The sequence below is a fragment of the Tenrec ecaudatus genome, chromosome 10, assembly GCF_050624435.1.
Source record: "Tenrec ecaudatus isolate mTenEca1 chromosome 10, mTenEca1.hap1, whole genome shotgun sequence".
Lineage (NCBI taxonomy): Eukaryota > Metazoa > Chordata > Mammalia > Afrosoricida > Tenrecidae > Tenrec > Tenrec ecaudatus.
Window position 1 is genome coordinate 58593360 of NC_134539.1, and position 21929 is coordinate 58615288.

The 21929-nt window shown below is 40.3% G+C and overlaps 1 protein-coding gene, 1 non-coding gene and 1 pseudogene across 2 annotated transcripts in view; 1 reads left to right on the forward strand and 2 right to left on the reverse strand.

Annotated features, from left to right (window-relative positions):
* C5 (complement C5) overlaps positions 1–21929 on the reverse strand; it is a 96972-nt gene that overhangs the window by 27597 nt on the left and 47446 nt on the right. The window contains exons 20-26 of the mRNA XM_075559037.1: positions 19853–19992; positions 15281–15508; positions 13623–13683; positions 7292–7381; positions 5882–6085; positions 5353–5428; positions 243–402 (exon numbers count right to left, since the gene is read on the reverse strand). Of these exons, the coding sequence (XP_075415152.1) occupies positions 243–402; positions 5353–5428; positions 5882–6085; positions 7292–7381; positions 13623–13683; positions 15281–15508; positions 19853–19992 (959 nt within the window). The remainder of the gene's footprint in view (positions 1–242; positions 403–5352; positions 5429–5881; positions 6086–7291; positions 7382–13622; positions 13684–15280; positions 15509–19852; positions 19993–21929) is intronic.
* LOC142460547 (small nucleolar RNA SNORA46) lies at positions 6162–6298 on the forward strand. The gene has a single exon (XR_012786731.1). It is a non-coding gene; the product is annotated as a small nucleolar RNA SNORA46 (small nucleolar RNA).
* LOC142457951 (protein BUD31 homolog pseudogene) lies at positions 10017–10679 on the reverse strand (annotated as a pseudogene).

A 21929-nucleotide genomic window follows, 5' to 3' on the forward strand; every position in this document is an offset into this window, starting at 1 on the left:
AGTGACCACACCTGTGTTGTTTTTGCCACTGTGTTCCTAGCATCCACTCAGTGCATTTTAAATAAACACTTACTGAATGAAGAATTGAAACACACACATATCATGTTTAGAAACACAGGGAGTAATATGCACATTCATACCTTACTTTTCCTACCGATGGCTGATGTGGGAGTTCCTGGTGTCAGGAACACTGTCTAGTCCAACCTTCCCCTGCCGACCTTCACTTTACACATGCTCCTTACCTGTAATTTTACTGGTTGATACTGAGAATTTTCCTTGAAAGATCCATTTTCTAATTGGCATTTCTCAACCAGCCATAATAAGGAATTACAAATTGAATTTTGGTTCTGCTGTACATATCTATGTACTTGTCCAAGAACTCTTAAAACAAAAGCTGTTAACCTGTAAGACGAAAATCACATAAACATTCAGATATTGAATCTCTCTTGGATTTCAATTTTTAAACAAGGTGCTAGTTAGCCCGAACAATGTTTGGTTTTGGGAAGAAAGTAATATTTTAAAACACACATTTCCAAAGTAAATCATTGCCACGTATTAGCAAATGCACGATTCTGTGAACATCTCTGAAATAGTCAGTCAATTGTGTGTAGCACACTTACATCTCCGATGACAACACTGTTGCCCAGCACACAAATTAGACACAGATCCCTGGTGATTACAACATTTCAACCAGCTACGGCTGAAGAGCGGAGAGACGAAACAATCATGTCTAGTCAGTAAATATTGACTGAGTAAATAAAATGATCACAAGACATGGCAGAGGAAAATCATAAAATCCTGGACTGTATGATTTGTAAAAGGTCATCTCATTTAAATCCATAGTCAATGCACGAAAGTCTCTGCCTAACACAGTGTTTATCTGGCAATTGACAGGAAACTTGCCACTGTAGAAACCAAACCAAACTGAACTCAGGCCTAGCGAGTTGATGCTGGCTCAAAGAACCCCAAAGGACTGGGGGTTTTCAAGACTGTAACTCTTTACAGGAGTAGAAAGGCTCATCTTTCTCACTTAGGAAGCTTTATCATTACTCATAATAAAAAAGTATTTTACTCTCAATGAATATCCCTCAGATAATATCAGAGAAGATCCAATTTGTAACCTCCACAGAAACTCTTATCATGCCATCTCTCTCCTTCCAACTATTATACCCACTCCACCCCAAAGCTGCTCATTCTCCAAATGCCCTAAATGACTGCGCTCTGGCAGCCTCCCCCTCCTTCACCTTCCCCCCCACCCCGGTCACGTTTACAGCTTTATTTTTGCTTTCATTTTCAATTAGTTAAGTGGATTTTTTTTTCTCCAAGAGGAAAAACCTGTGTTTGATGCAAACATCCCTAAGCACTGAAGCCGGATAGACTCCCCCATCAATAATATCCCGGAAATCTTCCCTAAACCAAACAGTAGTTCACGCCAGTTAGTTAAAAATGCCTGCTTTGGGCATTGTGTTCTATTTTAATAGAACTATTTTAACAGCACCAAATTGATAATAGCAATTTAAATGTTAGCTAGGAAGCAGTGAGTTTATGTGAAAGAGGGAAGGACCCATTCAGAAAGGAGGGCAGAATAGAATGATTGCACAGCTTGAGGGTACAATTGGGTATAAGCTCTGCTGTGTATGTTTTCAACAATAATAAAAAAGAAGATAAATGATATTTAAGTCCAAAAGCGTTTACAAGAAAACAGATCTCCCTCCCGTTCTACCGCCTCGAACCTGGGAGGGCGCATGCCCAGCATGTGTCCTTGGGGAAGGGGAGCAGGGAAAATGGAGACATGTAGTTAAAGAGAACACTTGAGTCACAGTGGTTTGCTTTCTTTCTTAAAAAAAATGAAATTGAGGTGTGTAAGCAGCATATACATTTTTTATGGTGTTTCTGGTTTTGGAAAAAAAAGACCAAGCTAATATGGAAAGACTCACTGTTGTTAATTTTGGGTTTTATTAATATCGATAACACTACTTTTTATACTAGTTTGGGCGTCTTCCCTATAATTCTAATAAAAATTGTGGGGATTCAAGCACAGGCCATTTTATTAATCACAATCATTCCTTCAGATCTATGGACTGTACATCACAAGTTGTCAAAAAGTTAATCAACAAAAAATCTGCCTGTGCTAGAACAAAATCTGAGGCAATTGTGTGTAATGTGCTTTCCCCATATGCATTTTCAGAATTAAACAAAAAACTAGAAAAAATTAATTTTATATCCATATAGTCTGACATATCTAATCATAAGGATATAAAGTTATTTTGAACCATTATTAGATTTTTAATTCAGAATCTGGAATAAAAATTAGAATTTTAGATTTCTTTTCTGTGCCCGGCAAAACTTCTGAAATAATTTTCAGTTCCATTACTAATAGTTTGGGAAAAAATCTAAAACATAAAATGATTGCATATTGTGCAGACAACATGAATGCAAATTTTGGAGGAAAAGCGAGAAGAGGTACAAATAATATTTTTATAAATTAAACAAAAACCTTAATCAAAACATTATTGGTGTTGGCTGTGTAGCGCACATAATACATAACGCCATTCAAACAGCTGCTGATTTGTTGCCCGTAGATGTAGAAAATATTATTATTAAAATATATTCTTATTTCTATAGATACACTGTGCATGTTGAAATGCTTAAAGAATTTTGTGAAACTGCAGAAGTCGAATATCAGAAAATACTTGGATACAGTAAAACACGCTGCTTAGCTATTTTGCCAGCTGTCGAAAGAATTTTGAAAATATACGATCCTTTGAAATCCTACTTTCTATCACAGGGTAAATTTCCTAGAATTTTAGAAGAGTTTTTTAAAAAAGAATCTTCAAAAATTTGGCGACAGTTTGTACACAATCAAGCAGCTCTTTTTCAAAATGCTATAAAACTTATTGAAGGTGACAAAATTTCGGTAATCAAAGTAGCAAATGAAGTTAATAATTTAAAATTTCAGTGTCAAGTGGTTGGAAAATAATTTTCTTCCGTTATCTAGTATAAACCAGCTAGAAGAACAAGGTGCAATAAATCGTGCAGATATCATGAAATGAGATCAATAGGTTCTTAAAAGTCAAAGATCCCAAATATATAGGAACCGATGAGCCAAGTCCAGCAGGGTCAGGCTTGTACAGGCTGTAACAATAGTTCTCAACTTCAGCTGCACATTGGAATCACCTGAGAAGCTTATACAGATCCCAATGCCCACCACCAATTAAATAAAAATCTATGCGAGTGGGACCCAGACAGTAGAGTGTTTTAAAGCTTCCCAGGTGATTCCAATATACATCAGAATTGAGAGGCCAGCTTTAGGAAAATGGCACAATGTGGAAATGCTAGCTTGCCAGAAACTCTGTGGACAGAGGGATGCAGTGAAGGGACCAAGCAGGAGAGGGGAACCGAAGCAGGTGTACAGCAGTGTTTGTGCCCAAGGGAGCACAATGTATGGAAAAGCGATAACCTATGGATTTTCTTCCAATAGTCCTTGCAATAAAACAGTCACCTGTCATGTAGAGGACCCCTAAGTGTTGTTGAAAGTGTAGGGTATTTCAGCTTGGCATAGTGCTTTGAACAACTGGGTACAGGATTTCGTGTGCAGCCTTATTAATATGTATTTCTAAGTCTGCACCTGGGAAACCTCAGCAATGGGCTTGAAAAATGGTGCATTGATTTCATGATTATTATTTTTTTCTCACAGGCTGGAATTTTGTAATGTTTGATGTGATGTTTTTGTGCTTTTTTTGCTCTTGTTGTTTCTTGTTTGTGTATTTCTTCTTAAGGGTTATTATTTTTCTCCAAGATGAGAAAGTTAAAAAAAAAAGTTCTATAGTAACTGCACAGATGATTTAGAAGAGTGGACGGTACATTACAATGATATTGAACATTTTCATTGGATTACATTAAAACAAGAACTTAATTGGAATGATGTACAAAAATCACTCAATCATATTACTCAAAATTTCCCATATAGTAATATTTCCAAAAATGATTTTTAAATGAGGTATCATTATAAAAAATCTATTGATAAGGAAAAGGTTAAATCTTGGGCATCAGCAAAAATCACAATAGAGAACAAATGGTTAGAAATATTTCATCATTTTGAAACAAACCATGTTCCATATAATAATGCACTAAAAATTGTGGAATGCGCACTGTTCTTACCAGGAGCTAATGCTGTGATTGAACGCGTTTTTCTACGGTAAATAAAGTGTGGACATCAGAAAAATCACAAGTAAGTGTTGAGACTCTGAAAGCCATTTTATGTGTGAAATATTATTTAACAAATGCTTGTGAAAAATCTCATGACCTTCTAAACAATGACAGCAATCTACTCCATTGAGAAATATGCCAAAGAATAAAATAATACTATACACAATTTTTAATGTATTATATTTGTAAATTGTACTTATGTTGAAATTTAAAAATATATTACAGAGTATTTTGCATTCTATGAAAATTTTGTTGCTCCATATAGACCAAATTTTTAATCAAGAACACCTCACCCCACCCCGGTCAATGGTGTCCCGCTTTTACCAATGTTAAAATCTGGTCACCCTAGGTAAAGTGCAACTTTGGTTTTAGTGAGCGACACACCCAACAAAGGTGCAATAAGAAGGAATGTTAGTGACAAGGTGAAAAGGAAAGTAGGGGAGAAAGGTATGATGTGTTGGGGTGAGTGTGGGTTAAAATTTTGGAAAGAATGATCAGTAGATGCCTTGCTGTGAAGGTGGCTTTTGGTCAACCTAAGAGAAGTGGCCAGCTATGTCAGAGAGAGGGATCAATCAGTGAACTCCTGTCTAGCGTGTTTGAGAAACAGAAATGAGGACAGCAGACACGAGTGGACGGAATATGTGAGAGCAGCAGGAGGTGAGGTCGGAAGAAGTTGGATTGGCTCACGTAGGGCTCTGTCAGTGACACCACGAAGCTTGGCTTTTATCCTGGGTGGGAGGGAAGCCCCTGAAGAGTTTTGCATGTTAGGATACAACCTATGTTTTAAGAGCGTCACTCTGGAGGCTGTGTTGAATATATACTGAAGAGGGAGAAGTACATGCTGAGGCAGAAAGACCAGAAGAAGCTACTGAAATAATCCAGGTGAGAGATGATCATGTTTTAGAGTAAAACAGTATTGCTGGGATTGGTGAGAAGTCATCAAATTCAGGTTATGTTTTGAAGTTGCAGATAATAATATTTTCCAGATCCGAGATGGATTGGAAAGTGAAGGACTAGGTTTTCAGTCTAAACAACGGGATGGATTGACTTCCATGCTTGTTATTCCATAACTAATTGTAGCTGTTAGTAGACCTCCAGATATCAACCACTATATAAAAATACAAGTCAAAACCTTCCACTTACCAGGTGCTACCATCCTCGCCCTTCCACATGCTGTAAGAGTAGTCAGCATTTCTGTAAGACGTGATGCTCACGATCCCTAAGAGGCACCAGAAAAAACACACTGAGCTCCACTGACGTCTGCTTCTACTCAGAGTTCTTCCTCTGCCCCTGGGACTGGTCAGCTTCTTTGGGCATTGGGCAGCAAGTGTATGCTCCGTGGCCCACATGGAACCTCTCATTAAGAATCACGTGCACTGTTTCCATTGGGAATTGTCAAGTAGAACTTTCTGACCTCATTCAACAAGGAAAGAAATACTTGGTCAAGTTTGGAATGCTGGTGTCTTGTCTCTCATCCAGGCATTTTGGTAAGTTAAGCCAAAATGCTCCAGAAGCAATATTTTTATAGTAAAGGCCACCTTCCTTGTAATTGTGTGTACATATGTGTGTGCATGTACATATGTAACATGCTTTTTCAATTAAGCCTTAATGTAATTGTGTTGAAACATCAATGTCAAAATCCCTATATTTTTATGTAAACTAGATGGTTTACCTTCTTTTAATTTCTTCTTCAGGTTTTGTTTCTGCATAGGATTAAAAGTGCCCCAATTGTTTCCTGCTTCCAGATAGTGAAAGACATAGAAGACTGGCACAATGCTCATCAACTCCGCCTCCGCACTCCCCTTCGGGAGGTGGGTGAGGATGTCCACGCTGCCCTGACTCAGAACTGCAGACAGGACTTCACCTATAAGCTGTCCTGTAATAAAAAAAGGAGACAGGACCGCTCTTCATCAGCTTTTCACCGAGTCACATTCTAAAGAGGGAAGCATGTCAGCACTATTTTTAAACCAATGGAAGGACATTTACCCCATTCTGGGTTACGCTGTAGTGCTAAAGAATTTCCCTGACTGCTTCCCCACGCACAGCTGACTGCCATTCGGCTGTTGCTTTGCGGAGTTAAGGAACACAGTTAAAAAAAAACAACAACAGATGGACACATGACTCCTTACATTCTTCTATTCTTGAATTATTCTCAGAACAGAGACAAGAAAAAAAACAACTGGTTAGGAACATCAGTAGAGAAGAAACACCTTCAGAAGATTTAAAATATCTATGCAATATGCACTATAATAGACAGATAGCTACATAGAGGATGTGATGACCATTCAACTTGATAGCTGGACACGCTGTTAAACAGATTAGGGACTCTGCTGCCCAGAGCAAAGCAAAGGCCTGGACAAGGACACTGAGCTGGACACTCGGCGTTCCGGGAACTAACACTCGAGCTGGGCGTGCGGTGACAGCTGTCTGTAACGTACTGCGTGGTCGTCAGCAAGTTACTCTCCGCTACATCCAGCTACAGGGTTGCACGTGATCAAAAAGGTTCCCTGCGGCCCTAACATTCTGTGATTCCACAGTTTCCTCTGAGGTAAGACACAGTTCGGATGTTTCATCATTCTGATGATGAGGTACTGAATTATAAACACTGGAGATAAAGGAAAACCTACCAAAGACAACACTTCTGTAACTATACTCTGGAGGAAAGGCATCACTGGGATGTCTGAAAGACATTGCTGCTCCCTTGGGAAACTTTTCCTCCGACCCCCTCCGACCCCCCCCCCCCAAAAAAAAAAAGGCTTCTCTGGAGCAAGACTGTTCACTAAGAGCATGAAGTGCTCTTTAAATATAGAGGTGGCCCCCTCATCCATTTTAGAAAAGTCTTTGGGTCCATGGCAGTTCTCTCCCTCAGGAGAGAACAGATCTCTATGTAAAGCGAACAAGGAGCAGAGGACAGTTAGCAAAGGATGGGGTCTGAAGGGACATGACGGAGGTAAGGCACTCCCAGAGGACTCGGACATGCTGCTGAGCAGGAAAATACAGACACAGAATAATCATAAGTCTATTTGATTTTTTTTGAAGCCGAAAGCAAAATATACGATCCAAATAGGACTCGTTAATTTACCTTTTACACTCACAATCCTTTTGACTTTTGTTTTGGGGACCAGATCCAATGGTATCCTGTATGGAAATTCTTTTCGTCTGCTCATTATACCTGAAATTAAAATTTTCAGTGGGTTTATACAAAGTTCTCAGAAGAGAACTATAGGGTTTGCAGGTTGTTTATACTATATCTACTTCCAAAGAATGTTTTAAAGCAAAAGAATTTTATAATAATACTATATAATAGTTGAAAAATAAATGAATACATAATTTTAAGAAGGAAGTTACAGATTGAGAATTTTTATCAAACCCTAGCCTTATATAATTTTGTTAAGTAAAGCACTAAATTTGGTATAAGCTTGCTGGTCATTACAAGAAATGGAATAAATAATTTATATTTGTTATTCACCAGTAAAAGGGTACATGCTATTTTGTCCAAAGAGAGACAATTGTTCTTGGAATGGAAATCTAAAAATAATTAGCATGCAGTTTTTACTTTTTCCAGGTGTTCATACCTCCTTCATATTACTACCCCCCTAGAGACCCACCTATTGTCTGGCTGAAAATTGAGCCATGAGGTAAGTCCATCTCTTGGAAACCTGAAGAGGCCTAAAGGCCATAGTCTCAGTGGCTCCACCAGTTTCAATGCAATGAGTGAGACTGGTTGTTTTTTCTGTCATGATTTTGAATTTTGTTACACAGTTTTCTTCCTCACTATCCAGGATTTTCTAGTGTGATCAGAGCAGTTGGTAGCAGTAGCTGGGCACCAGCTAGTTCTTCTGTTCTCAGGTCATGGTGACGGATGTTTGCATGGGCCAATGGACTAATTGCTTCCATACAGCTTTGATTCTCTTCACTCATTATTCAAACAGATAGCGATCAATAGCTGCACATCAGATGGCCACGCAGAAGGGTGTTTTTTTCTTTACTATGTACTGTGAATTGTGTGAAGCTTTTCCATTCAAAAGTTCATAGACATTTTGTTTCATCTTATTGACTGTACAATGTAACATCCCTTATCCGACATTCTCTCAGTATTTCCTATTTCCATTTCTCCTTCTTTCTTAACCCTTCTGAAAGTTATCCTTAAGAAAATGTTTCCCCTTTGATCTCTAATGGTCAATTATTCCAAGGTATGCATTTCTCTGAGTGGAATTGTTCCACTTATAGAACTGCCCACTAATTGGCTTAAAATTAAGCCATGGATTGAATTTACTTCCAGAACTGAGGGGTGGCTAAAGACCATAGACTGGGGGTTCCACCAATCTCTTTCTGGCTGATAATCTTGATATTTGATTTTGAGTTTTGTTCCACATTTTTGTTCTACTCTAACCAGGACTTTCTAATGCGATCCTTTTCAGAGCAGTTGGTAGTGGTAGTCGGGCACCATCTAGTTCTTCTGGTTTCAAGATCAGGGATGTGGAGGCTTATGTGGTCCATTGGACTAATTGTTTCCATCTATCCTCAATTTTCTTTCCTTTTCTTTCTTCCAGACACAGAGAGAACAATAATTGTACCTTAGATGGCCACTCATGAGCTGTTAAGACCCTGTCACTCTTTACCAAAGTAGGATGTAGAACATTGTCTTTGTGGACTATACTATGGCAACGGAGCTTGGCGTCCCTTAAGATTAGGGTCCTGAGCCCGCAGGCCCATTGGTTTATTCCTTCACGGTGTTTTGTTATGTCTAAGAAGTTTTCAAGCCTTTGTCCCTTGTATGCTCCACCACATTCACGAATCTATTTTCAGCAAAGGTAAATACCCATGTATAAATGTTTTCTGTTGAACCTATATATATTGATGGGCATAAAGCCAAGCTCCCCTTACCCCCACATCTGTTTAGCCTGCATGAGTATTCATGTGTGTCTGGCTAGGTTCTCTATAGAAGTAAAACTAGTTACACTTGTATATCTATGTATATAGATCAATGGTTCTCAACCTTCCTAATACCGTGACCCATTAATATAGTTCCGCATGTTTTAGTGAGCCCCCCAACCATAAAATTATTTTCATTGCTACTTCCTAACTGTAATTTTGCTACTGTTATGAATTGGACAACCCCTGTGAAAGGGTCATTTGACCCCCCCCCCAAAGGGGACGCAACCCACAGGTTGAGAACCACTGCTATAGATAGAGATGTATATGAAGAAACAGTTCATATAGTTGTAGAAGTGGGCAAGTTCTGTCTAGTTCAAGTTTGTAGGTCAGATATGAACGGAAGGGGCTGACAGACAGGTAGCTGGGAGATAAAGCAAGAAGACCACAGGCTAGTGGGTGCAGAGCTGAATACATTCAAGGTCACCTGAATGAATTCAAGGTCAGCTCCTGGGATTGGAAGTTGCTATAAAAGGAGGTCAAAGAAACAGATGCAGGATCTAGAGGCAGCTGTGGACGTGAGCTAGCTTGGTACACTGTTAGTCCATAATAAGAGTGGGCCACAACCCGAAAGAAACCTCCCTTAATTGTCTTTCATTTCCATATAAAGTTGGTGATTAGTTTTCCATCTCTTTAAACAACAGTGTTGGACTCTGGATCAGGATGCGTATTAGAGGTAGACTGCTTTTGGTTTCTTGTAGTAGGGTTTTATAATTTTCTTTGTGTAGGGATTTTGCTTCACTGGTTAGATTTATTCTGAAGTATTTCATCTTCTGGGTGGCTATTGTAAGTGGTACTGTTTTCTTGATTTCCTTTTAAGAGTTATCTTTGTCAGTTTAAAGGAACCAGGCTAATTTTTTTTTGTTTGTTTTTTTTGAGGCTGGATGGTTTTATGGTTTACAAATCACAGAAGATGAACCCGAGGCCCTGCCCCTGGAGCCCCTGCTCCAGTGGATCTGGGTGGAGACGCTCCCAGGAAGGGGGCATGATGGAGGAGGCCAAGCCGGTAAAGTCCAAAGTCCAGGATGGAGAGGAGTCTGACTGGAGGGTTCAGCCAGAGCAGCCTCGGCAGCCGCAATGTGTGCACTCGATGATCCGGCCCACTTCAAGTTTGCTTTTGGGGACTCGGCAGATACAGTTGGTCCCGAAGTTGGTGTCCCGGGGTCTGGATGCAGCGCAGGCAGCACAGGTTCTCGTAGCCCTGCTTCTTCCACTTTGCGATCAGGTTTTTGTCGGCGTAGCCCTCTTTGATGCAGTACTCGTAGAGCTCTCTGCTTATGGCTTTCCTCTTATAAAAAAGGTCAAAGGTGTAGCGGGTTTTCTGGTGGTGGATCCTGAAGATGGGCCACAGGGACTCCACTTTCCTCTTTCCCTCGTGGGGCTCGGTTTCCGCTTCCCTCATCTTTTGATCCAATTCATCCAGTGTTGGTTCAATCAATTCCCAGCCATCTGGAGGGGCTTTCCGGCTTCTTTTGACTTTAGGCATTTTTATTCAAATGGACACAGATCTAGGGCTTAGAACCTGCTGGCCAATGGTGTGATCGGAAGACCTCTGTATTGTTACGAGCTTGGGTTCTAATCCAGCTCACTGGATGACTCTGGGAAGGTTACTTTCCCTCTCTGGTCCTCAGTTTCCTCATCAAAAACTCCATTTTCTTCGACCGCCGCTGTCCTACTGACTGCTCTACTAACGACAGACTTCTCTACTGACGACTACGCTACTCCACTGACTTCTCACGGACCTTTTCCCAGGCTAATTTTTTAATGTTAATCTTGTATCCTGCCACTTTGTTGACTATTTCCGTTGTTCAATTAGTTCTAATAATTTTCTTGTTGGGTCTTTGGGATTTTTTTAACCTGTAGCTCTTTGTTGTTGTTAATAGCTGCCAGAGTCATCCCTGACTTACATATCTCTGCCATCGAGTTGATTCTGATTCATAAGTGACCATATAGGACAGGGTAGAACTGCCCCTGTGTGTTTCTGAGATTGTAACTCTTTTAGCCAGTATTTGAAAGTGCTGACCTTGAAGTTAGCAGCCCAATGCATAACCCACTACGCCACCAGGGCCCTCTGACTTGCAGTGACTCCATGGATTCCAGAGTAGAACTGTTGTATAGGGGCTTGAGGGGCTGTCAACTTTAGAAAGCAGTTATCCAGTTCTTTGTGATACGGAAGGGGCCCTGGTGCATAGTGGATTAGACATTGGGCTGTTAGCTGTAAACTGGTGGTTCAAACCCACCAGCCACCCAGAGGGAGAAAGATGAGGCTCTCTGCACCCATAAAGGTATATAAAGTATTTTTGTGTGAATAAAGTTTATATAGAAAAGAAAATGGCATATAGTTCTTACTCAACATTGGTATTAAATATTAATGAATAATATTTCATAATTAGTAAGTATATATGCTCAATATAAGTATGGAATAATACTGTATACAGATTATTTCAGATTATCACAATTTGATCCTATACCCATTTCTCCCTTAACACTCGTTATTCACTATTTCAGTTATGTTTAAAAACCCCACTACCACATGAAAAGCTTTAGAAAGCTAAAACTAAGAAAAGTCAGCTTGATTCCTTGATAAAAGAATATACTTTTATACACGTTACAAACACATACACAAAACAACAGTATCTCTCTACTCAAAGATGTATTTGAGTGGTGCATTTAGAGGAAAAGGAATGGGCGACAGAAATAAAACAAGAAAAATCCTGCCCGGATCAGTGAGGATGGTGTGCATCTTGGATGGCTGATCACAGCTTTGTTTAAGACCTCAGGTGCTGCTCACCAAAGGAGGATGTAGAACATTCTCTTTGTGGACTATGTTATATGTCTAGTGACTAGATATTCCCCAAGACTATCGTCCTAAGCCCCCAAGCCCAGTCACTCCTTCCCTCAATGACTGTTTGGTTAAGTCTAAGAAATGTTGTCCTCTGTATGTGTGTTCTACATCTGCACATATTTGCAGCAATACAAATAAGTATGTAGAAATATCCTCTGCCAAACCTATGTGTACTCAAGGCTGTAGTCCTGTTCTCCTTTGTACATCTGTTCAGTTTGTATATTTACCTATGTCTCCATTCATATAGGAGCCCTGGTGGTGTAGTGAGTTTGTGTTCGGCTCTGATCCTCATGGTTGGCAGTTTGAAACCACCAACAGCTCCGAGGGAGAAAGACTGGGCTTTCTACTCTTCTAAACAGTTATAGTCTCGGAAACCCACAGGGAGGTTGCTATGAGTTGGCATTGACTTGATGAGATCTACCCATTATATTGTTTTTATTAATCCTCAGGTGATTCTTACATATACATCTGATTAAAATGTAGTTTCTGATTCAGAATATTTGGGGTAGAAAGGGAAATTCTCAGCAAGGGTCAAACTGGAATGAGCTAGCTCAAAGTCTTATCATTACCGGAACACATTCTAAATTACATAAGAAATATGTACATACTTAGGCTTTGATTCAGCACTCAAACATTTGCAAAATTCTAACTTTGAGAAGATTCAGAAGACCTCAGATGAAGTAAAAGCAGGAGCAACGAGGACAGGATTTGTTCAGTGAATAACCAAGCCTATTGTGCTTTCATGGGATGCATGCTTCTAAATCATCCAAATGCGATGAAGAAATTGCTGGTTCTAGATAATTTTGAAAAATGATGTGTGTGACTTTTCCTTACGTGTTCGTTGTACTGATTATTTCATATGAAAACATTATAGTGGTACTGCGATAGCTGTAAAGGGACTGGTGGGTAAGGGATGTCATAATGTTACCAATTCTTCAATGCTTTGTATGTACAACTAGGGAATTATTTCTTGTGTTCCAAATAATCCAAATTAGAGGACAACAAATCTGTAAAGAGTGGCAGCGAGATGCCAGGGGCTATGTGGAGAGAGGGTGTTTTGAGAATGATGAGGGTAACAAATGTACAAATGTGCTTTATACAATTGATATATGTATGGATTGTGATAAGCATAGTATGAGCCCCAATAAAATGATTTAAAAAGAAGAAGAAGAAGGCAAGGACGGAAAAGGAAGCTAGACAAATGGAAATTATGAATGCTGATACACTGTAAAAATTGTAATCAATGTCATGGCACAATTTGTACAATATCTGTTAAATGGTAATCTAATTTCCTGTGAAAACCTGCACTTAAAACCAATTAAAACATTTTATTTATAAATATATTAACATAGAACACATATATTTATATGTAAAGATTTTTATACATAAATATGTAACATGTAAACCTAAATACATTTATATAAAGTATTTTATTTTATTTATTTCACAAAAAAGTACGTATACTTAAAAATTTTTTTTACTTAAAATTTTTTTAAAAGACTGGCAGCGAATTAAAAAATGGAAAATTTAAAATTTAGGTCATTAGCATTTTGAAAATTTGTTTCAGGTGACAGCCACGCTTTAATTTCTAGAACTAAAGGCATCATCTAACCCACAAAGGCACTGTGCTTACCATGAACTCCCTTTGGATCCAGAGTAAGGCCGGCATGACTTTCCCTTTTGACACCTTCAGGCTAAAAGAAAGGTAGACAACATTAAATTACTTAAGTTCTTAGAACTTGTATTCCTTGGATCAACTTTCCTTGACCATTTTCTAAAGAAAAAAAATCCCTTTCTTCAGCAAGCCAAAGTTGGCTTATACATATGCATTTAGGAGTAAGATTTCTGCCTATCTTTCTGATAAAAAGAGTGCACAATTACATAGAAGTTCTTCTGTGCCAGGTTATTGGTGTAAGTGTCTGTATATATTAGCTCATAAACCTAAACAAACCTGAGAGGTGAGTACTGTGATTACTCCTTGTTTGACAGATGAGAAAGATGGACACAGAGATTAAATCATTTATCCAGTGTCACACTCTGGTAGGTAAAGGTGAAACCAGGAGTCAAAACAGGGGTTTGAACTGGTTCATTGGATCTCCTTGCTAAGAGTTTTCATTTCCACTCCAGATATACTGAATCTAGGACTACATTTTTAACAAGACCTCCAGGTGATTCTTATAGATTCTACACACACATATGAAATCTTATGTAGTTGAAGGGTCTGATTCAGTGTATCTGGGGAGGGAACACACCTTTTCAGCATGAGAGTTGAACTGGAAGCAACTAATTCAAAGCCCTGATTCAATCCCCACCACTCTAACTCCACAGTTGTGGAAGAATCCAAGGATGCTTGTCTTGCCCAAAATGAGTCAATAACTATTTACGGAAATGAGTTTAATGGCTGTAAACAGAACTCACAGGAAGCCTGGTGGCACCGTGGGTGAGTCGACCTGCAAACAAAAGGTCTGCAGTTCAAACACACCAACTGCTCAGTGGGAAAAAGATGAGGTTGTTTGCTTCTAAAGACTGACCGTCTCAGAAACCCCAGGGAGCAGTTCTCTTCTGTCCAGTGGGTCACTCAGAGCCAGAATGGACTGGGTGTCAGGGAGTAGTAGGTCATCAGAACAGAGTAAGAATTGGGAAGCTCTGTCATTAATGAGGCACATGACTCTTTTCAAGTCATCTCACCCTTCTTAATAAGATACCATAAGCACTCTCAATAGTGTGGGTAAATAGTTCTCGATGAATGCATTTTCTCTTCTCTCTGCCTGTACAGTCATTTATAAAATGCCAGTTCTTGAAATGCAAGGGTGTCTTACTTATTGATGTATGGTAGTGCCTCGCACAACCTCAGGCATACGCATTCTCAAGATACTCTTTTTGAATGTGTTGAGGTGGGAGGTAGTGAATAAACCCTGGAAAACTAGATACCTGACTGCTCAAACCGGATCTCTCGGGCTGGCGGGCATTACTAATGGTTTGTAATCTTTCCCTCTATCGTATTTCTGTATTTTCCAAAAGAAGCAATAATCATTTTAAGTTTTCTTAACCTAATTTCAGATTTGTAGAAAATCCATAGGAACCGTACAAACAAAGCTGGGATATTCTTCACCTATAGGAGTTATCCCTTATACGACATTTGCTTTATGATTTTCTCTCTTTGTGTCTCTCTTTCAGAACCACTTCAGAGTACAGTGGTGGATACCTTCCTCCCCTCCGGCCCCACCCCGCCCAGAGAAAGAACACAGGATTGTAAAACGGGATGCAAAATAAGAGGCAAACTTTTCTTACCACCACTCGTAATGTTTTCACTAAGATCTCTCTTCCTAGTGTCGTCTCCAGGGTGAAGTTGATATTGTGGAGGCCGAGTTCCAGAGGAAGCACGCTGAAGGTCACCCAGTGACTGGAGGAGCCCTCCACTCTCTGATACGGACATCGGGAGGGCTTTCCGCTCTGGTGGTCGCCGCCCGGGCCTCCAGAAGTACAGATGCCCTCAGCAGCAGACATCCTTACACAGAACTGAAATATCACAAGGGAAGAGTTACAGCCAAACACGGCCATGCTTTGGGAAGTTTGCCACGAACCGCTAACCTGAAGGTTGGTGGTTCTAAACTACCCACTGGTCCCACAGAAGAAAAGGGACATGGTCCGCTTCCACGGTGGTGGCTGCAAAACACCCCACAGAGCAGGTCTTCTTTGACACATACAGGTTGCCATAGGTTGGAACCAATGTGCTGGCAACCGACAACAATGTGCTCATCTGGACATGAGCTCTTCCTGCATGCTTTCACAGGTAATCCCTTAGGTTCTCAGTATTTGAACAAAGCTCCCTTCAACTTAAAAAATTTTTTTAGTTAAAAGATCATTTTACTGGGGACTCTTACAATTCTTCCTACAATCCATACATCAATTGTATCAGGTTTTTTTTCCCTCAGATCTCAACTTTATTCTTTTTTTTTTAATCGTTTTACTTGGGGCTCACACAACTCTTATCACAATCCATACATACATCAATTGTGTAAAGCACCTTTGTACATTCATTGCCTTCATCATTCTCAAAACATTTGCTCTCCACCTAAACCCCTGACATCAGCTCCTCATTTTCCCCCTCCCTCACTGCTCTCCCCTCCCTCATGAACCCTTGATAATTTATAAATTATTATTTTGTCATACCTTGCCCTGTCTGAAATCTCCTTTCACCCACTTTTTTGTTGTCCGTTCCCCAGGGAGGAGGTCACATGTAGATCCTTGTAATTGGTTCCCCCTTTCCAACTCACTCTCCCTCAACCCTCCCAGTATCTCCACTCACACCATTGGTCCTGAAGGGATCATCCGCCCTGGATTCCCTGAGTTTCCAGTTCCTATCTGTACCAGTGTACATGTTCTGGTCTAGCGAGATTTGTAAGGTAGAATTGGGATTATGATAGTGGGGGGAGAATGAAGCATTTGGGAACTAGAGGAAAGTTGTATGTTTCATCATTGCTACATCACACCCTGACTAGCTCATCTCCTCCCTGAGACCCTTCTGTAAGGGGATGTCCAGTGGCCTACAAATGGGCTTTGGGTCTCTACTCCGCACTTCCCCTCCTCATTCACAATGATTTTTTTGTTCTTTGATGCCATATATTAGGCACATTTATACATATGTTGCCATCATTCCTTTCTGTTGATCCCTTGGTATCAGCTACTCTGTTTTCACCCTCTCTCCCCCCACCCTCTTTGTGACCCCTTGGTAGATTATAAATTATTATTTTCATCTCTCACACCGACCGCTGTCTCCCTTCCCCCATGGTTTCTGTTGTTCTTCCTCCTGGAAGGGAGGGTGTGGTTGTGTGTCGATCATTATGATCAGTTCCCCCTTCCTCCCCACCACCCTTCTTCCGATTCCTCTGGTATCGCTATTCCCATTCTCCTGGATTGTGTGCCTTCAGCTTTTAAAATGCATGCCCGTGCGTTCCTAGAGAGCTTGCCAAGGTGAAGAAAGCTCACCTTGTCTAGAAAGCTCAGCACGGGCTCAGAAATGTCTGACCACCCATAGACTGAAGACTAATCTACCAGTGGCAGCCCTTCCATAGCTCTGTGTTCACCCCGTTGTGATACACTGTCTCATTACTGGTTTGTGATGTGTTTCTTTGTATGTTGGTATTTAAGATGCAGGGAGCTTCCAGCTCAGGCACTTGTTGTGTCTCATTCACCAATCTTTAACCTAACCTCTGGTAGTCAATAAAAAATGTTTCATAGAAACGTAAAACTCCATTATCTGGGCATTTAAGACCCTGTCTCTGTGTCCACAAGTTAATTTTCCAATCGTATGTCTTTAACTTTTACTTTGTACCCTATTTTATAACCAAACTCTGCACCACCAGGACCTGATTTAATTCTTTGCTCTGCCTTGTGCTAATGGTGTGATGGAAATCAGTTGAGTGACCTCTAACCCTCCATTTCTGGATATTTGTACTAGGAATGATACATAATAGTACATATTGCTTAAATACAGAGTGTTTTTCATCTCCTCTCCAAAATCTATTGAGCTGAAAGAATTGAGTCCAAAGAATAAACCTCTAAGATCCATAACAGACCACACAGAAAAACAAGAAGGAGTACCAACATTGAGCCCTCTTGACTCTCTTCTTCAGAAGTACAGCACTCCCCTTGAGTGAGTGGAGCAGGAGTAAGAGACACAGAGGGGTGAGTGGTTCCTCTGAGGCCAGTCATCCCCCGGCAGCAAAGGTGGCTCGGGACAGCATAGACATAAAAGCCACTGAGATAGTTAAGGTTTATTGTGCCAACCTGGCCGATAAACACATGTGGGAGTAACTGGAGGGCGGACAGATAAATGGCTCCATGAGCCTCACCTTTTTAGCTCTTGGGTCTCTTGCTTTCTGATGGTCGCACCAGGGTGCAGCTGCCTTAGCCAGTTAGTTCCCTGATTCAGCTGGCAAGGCTCACTTCCTGCAAGTCATCCCTCAGGAAAAGCCACATGGACCTACCCCGATGCAGCCCTGGGTGCTGGAGCAGCCATGTGGAGACCCCTGCCAGTGTTGAGAGGATTCCACATACACTGACTCGGCTTTCCTCCTGCAGTCGGCATCATTGTGTGTGCTTTGTGAGATGGAGGAGACTTTGTGGATTGGTGTCAGACATATGGGCTAATGTTGAGCTTGGGCAGCACTGGGTTGGGATGTTGCCTTGATGAGCCCTTACCCTTTATATAAAACTCTCTCTTATACATGAGTTTCTGTGGATTTGTTTCCCCAATTTACCCAGAATAACAGAGCCATTCAACATAAAACATAAATTAATTCATTATAAAAATTCTGAGTAAATCGGGACCAGACAAGGACTTTTGAAGTTGATACAGAATATTCATGAAAATCTACAGTATTTCCTCACAAAACCCATGATGAACCTATAGAGACAACAACCAGAATAAGGATTCCTGAGGGGATATGGTGGGGTGGGGTGGATAAAAGGGTGCTGATTTCAAGGGATTCAAGAAGGAAGAAAGTGTTTTGAAACATTGTGATAGCAATTGTACAATACTGCTTGATGTGATTGAACTATGGAATGTTATGATGTCTGGATTAGCTTCTAATCTGATGGTTTTGAAAAAAAATCAGATTATGACAGTGGCTCAGTAATAGCTAAATAGTTCCTATGGGACAACTCTTCTGCAAACAATTATTCACTATGGACAAAACACAGATTTTATTTGAAAGTACCTAAAGACACTAGAGAATGGGTGGGAGGGTAGCACTTGAAAGAAGAAATAACAGGGTGAGTTTCCTCTGTTTACCACTTGTTACCTACAGGTAGGTCTCACTGAGGGCTTTGAGGAGTGGTGAACTCTCCACTAACCTGCCATCTAACTGCTTTAAAAGATCAAAGGGCAGCGTCTGAGGCAACCAAAGGGCAGGGGTGTAAATCTGAGAAAGGACAGAGCTTCAGAGAAGGTGCTCCACGTTTGGTGACTAAATGACTCATCTGGCTGCCCCCTAAACAACACATACACAGCACAGACTCCCTCCAAACAACACATACACAGCACAGACTCCCTCCAAACAACACATACACAGCACAGACTGCAAGAATCCCCGAGAAGGCTAATAGGACTGAATGGAGATTTCAAGGGATTGAATTACGCAAAGTTCACTGTCTGCTAAAACACAAACGCATGCACAAACAAAAATTAAAGTTCTTTGGAGGAACATAATAGAATTCAGAGTCTCAATAGCATTCGATTAGTAAAGTCCAAAGGTCAAAATGACTAGATGTGATACAATAGGAATGTGCAATTTATAGATAAGATGGTAATTCATGGAGTCTAACCCTGAGCCCTGAGGACTGAGTGGAGCTTTGGGATGTCAGCTTCAAGGTGGGCGGTGAAAACCCATCAATCCACCCGTGGGGGAAAGATGAGGCTGTCTGCTCCCCCAAAGGTTTACAGTCTCAGAAACCCCGAGGAGTAGCTCTGCTTCGTCCTATGTAGTTGCACTGACAAAAAAAAGAGAATCGAATACAACTGAAAGACACTATGTGTAATGAAGTTTAACATGCGGTTGGGTTCAAGCGCATTACTGTCCGTGGCGGTGCTCCCGGCAGCAGTGGGAAGCTGCACAAGTGCCAGGAGGGGTCTCTGTCGCAACCACTCAACTCTGCCATTGACAATAATTAAATAGATGTTTGTGGGTGTTGACCAGTAATACCTTCTGGGATGAGACTCCTTGTAAGTGCTAGCCTATCATGCTGAACCGAGTTACACTTTTATTTGTGTGTGCGATAATTCCACTTGTGGAATTCTCAGAATATCAGAAGTCTTTTCATTTCCCCGCTTATTCTAACAGACCATAACTAACTACTTACCTGTATCCCAGATGTTTTATAGTTGTAGACAGTCCCTTTCAACTGAATCTGTTCCCCTCTTACAACAGAATATGGTATCTTCATTTCCAGGAAGACATCTTTGAACACCTTAGCCTTGAGAGTATCAGCAACACATATACCTTCAATGCAAAAAGAAAGCAAAACAGAAGCACATTAGGGGTTTCCAAGCCCTTTATCAGCACCAAAATGTCTCGCATGTGCTTTATTTCAAGTTAAAAAAAAGCCCAGATTTAGATCATGGTTTCCTCTGCATGATCTCCATATGTTCATGAATTTTGTACTCACAGACCCTTATATTGTTGATCATTGCTATTAAAAGAAAACTTCATTTACTCAATAAATATTTATTTCTACTTAAGACATGAAAATATTTATAACCCAAACACCAAATCTATTTTCCTTCTTCACTGTGAATATATAGGACAAACATTTTTCCATTCAACCATTTTTACATGTCTAATCCAGTGACAGTGATGACATACATCATGTGGTACAGCACTATCAAATTATTTCACCACTATTAACAAAAACACAGTTGCTCTAGACAATGGCTCCCTCCTTTCCGCCTTGTAACCCCTAATAAACTTGGGTCTCCATAGGTGTCTCTTCCCTATAAGTGGACTCATACAGTGACTGTCTTCTTATGACTGTCTTATTTCACTCAGTGTAATATTTTCAGGGTCCATCTAGGTTGCAACATGTGTCAGGACTTTCTCTTTTTGGCCGAGGACCCTTCCACTTTATGTATCCACCACATTTCCTTGACGGATCCATCCATAGATGGACATGTGTAATCTGTCATTAAGCTGTTTGTTATTGAATCCACTTAAAGGGAATACAGTTGTGATTGTGGAAGACAACCCTTTGTAAAAAGAAAAAACAGCAAACAAACTATTAAGCTAACCAGCTCTGAAACTATTTACAAATATCTGCTTCATGCCATTATAAAGGATCATTAGATTAGTCACTAGGGAAAAATAAATCAATATTGCAATGCTATAATACTGAATACCCATTAAAATACTAGAACGGTCTCTTACAGAAAACACAGAACACAGCATGTGTGGGAGAAGGCGTAGCAACTAAAGCAACCTTTGTCCATTCCTAGTGGGAGCAAAATGGTGCATTTGCTGGGAAAAACTATTCTTTGGTTCCTCGAGAAATTAAAGATTTATCGTATGACCCAGCAAGGACTCAAAAAGGTACTTGTACATCAATGCTCTCCGTAGTATTGTTCACAATAACCAAAAGGTGGGAAACATTCACGTGTCCATCAACAGAAGAAGGAATAAACAAAAGGTGGTAAACACACACAACGGGACGTTATTCTGCCATCACAGAAAGTGATTCTGAATGCATACCATAACATGGGCGAACGGAAAACAGTATGCTAAGTGAAATACGTCAAACAAAAAGGACGTATTCTATGTAATTCTACTTTATGGGAAATCTAGAACAGGCAACTGTAGGAAGTAGCCAAATGGTTGCCATGGGCTGGGGGCAGAATGGGGAATTCATGCTCGTGCACAGAATGAATTGTGCTGAATTCCCACCCTTAGCAATGTTATCCACAGTTTGTTATCATCCACACAGTTGAGCGATTTTGTATTGTTGATGAAACACAAACACCTATGTGCTACATCTGCTTTCAGCCAAGATCCATTAACAACAGCAGTGATCTCCCTGTTCTACATTTTTCTCAATTCAGCTTCAATGTCGAGCAGCACCCTGTCAATGTCTGCAGCAATTTTTAATTATATTCACCAAGATTTTACTTGCAGTATTATTAATATATCATTGTCTTTGAAATGAGCACAGATATTGCTCTCTTCCAGTAGGTTGGCTAAATAGTTGCCCTCCAAATTTCTTGATGTAGACCAGTAAGCACTTCCAGTGTTGCAGTGGTTTGTTGAAATATTCCAACTAGTAGCCTGTCTTTTCTTGGGGCTTTGTCACTAATGGTTTCAGTGCAGCACAGACTTCTTCCTGCAATATCATTGGTTCTGGATCATACACTACCTTCTGAAATAGCTGAATGTCCGTCAATTGGTTTTCT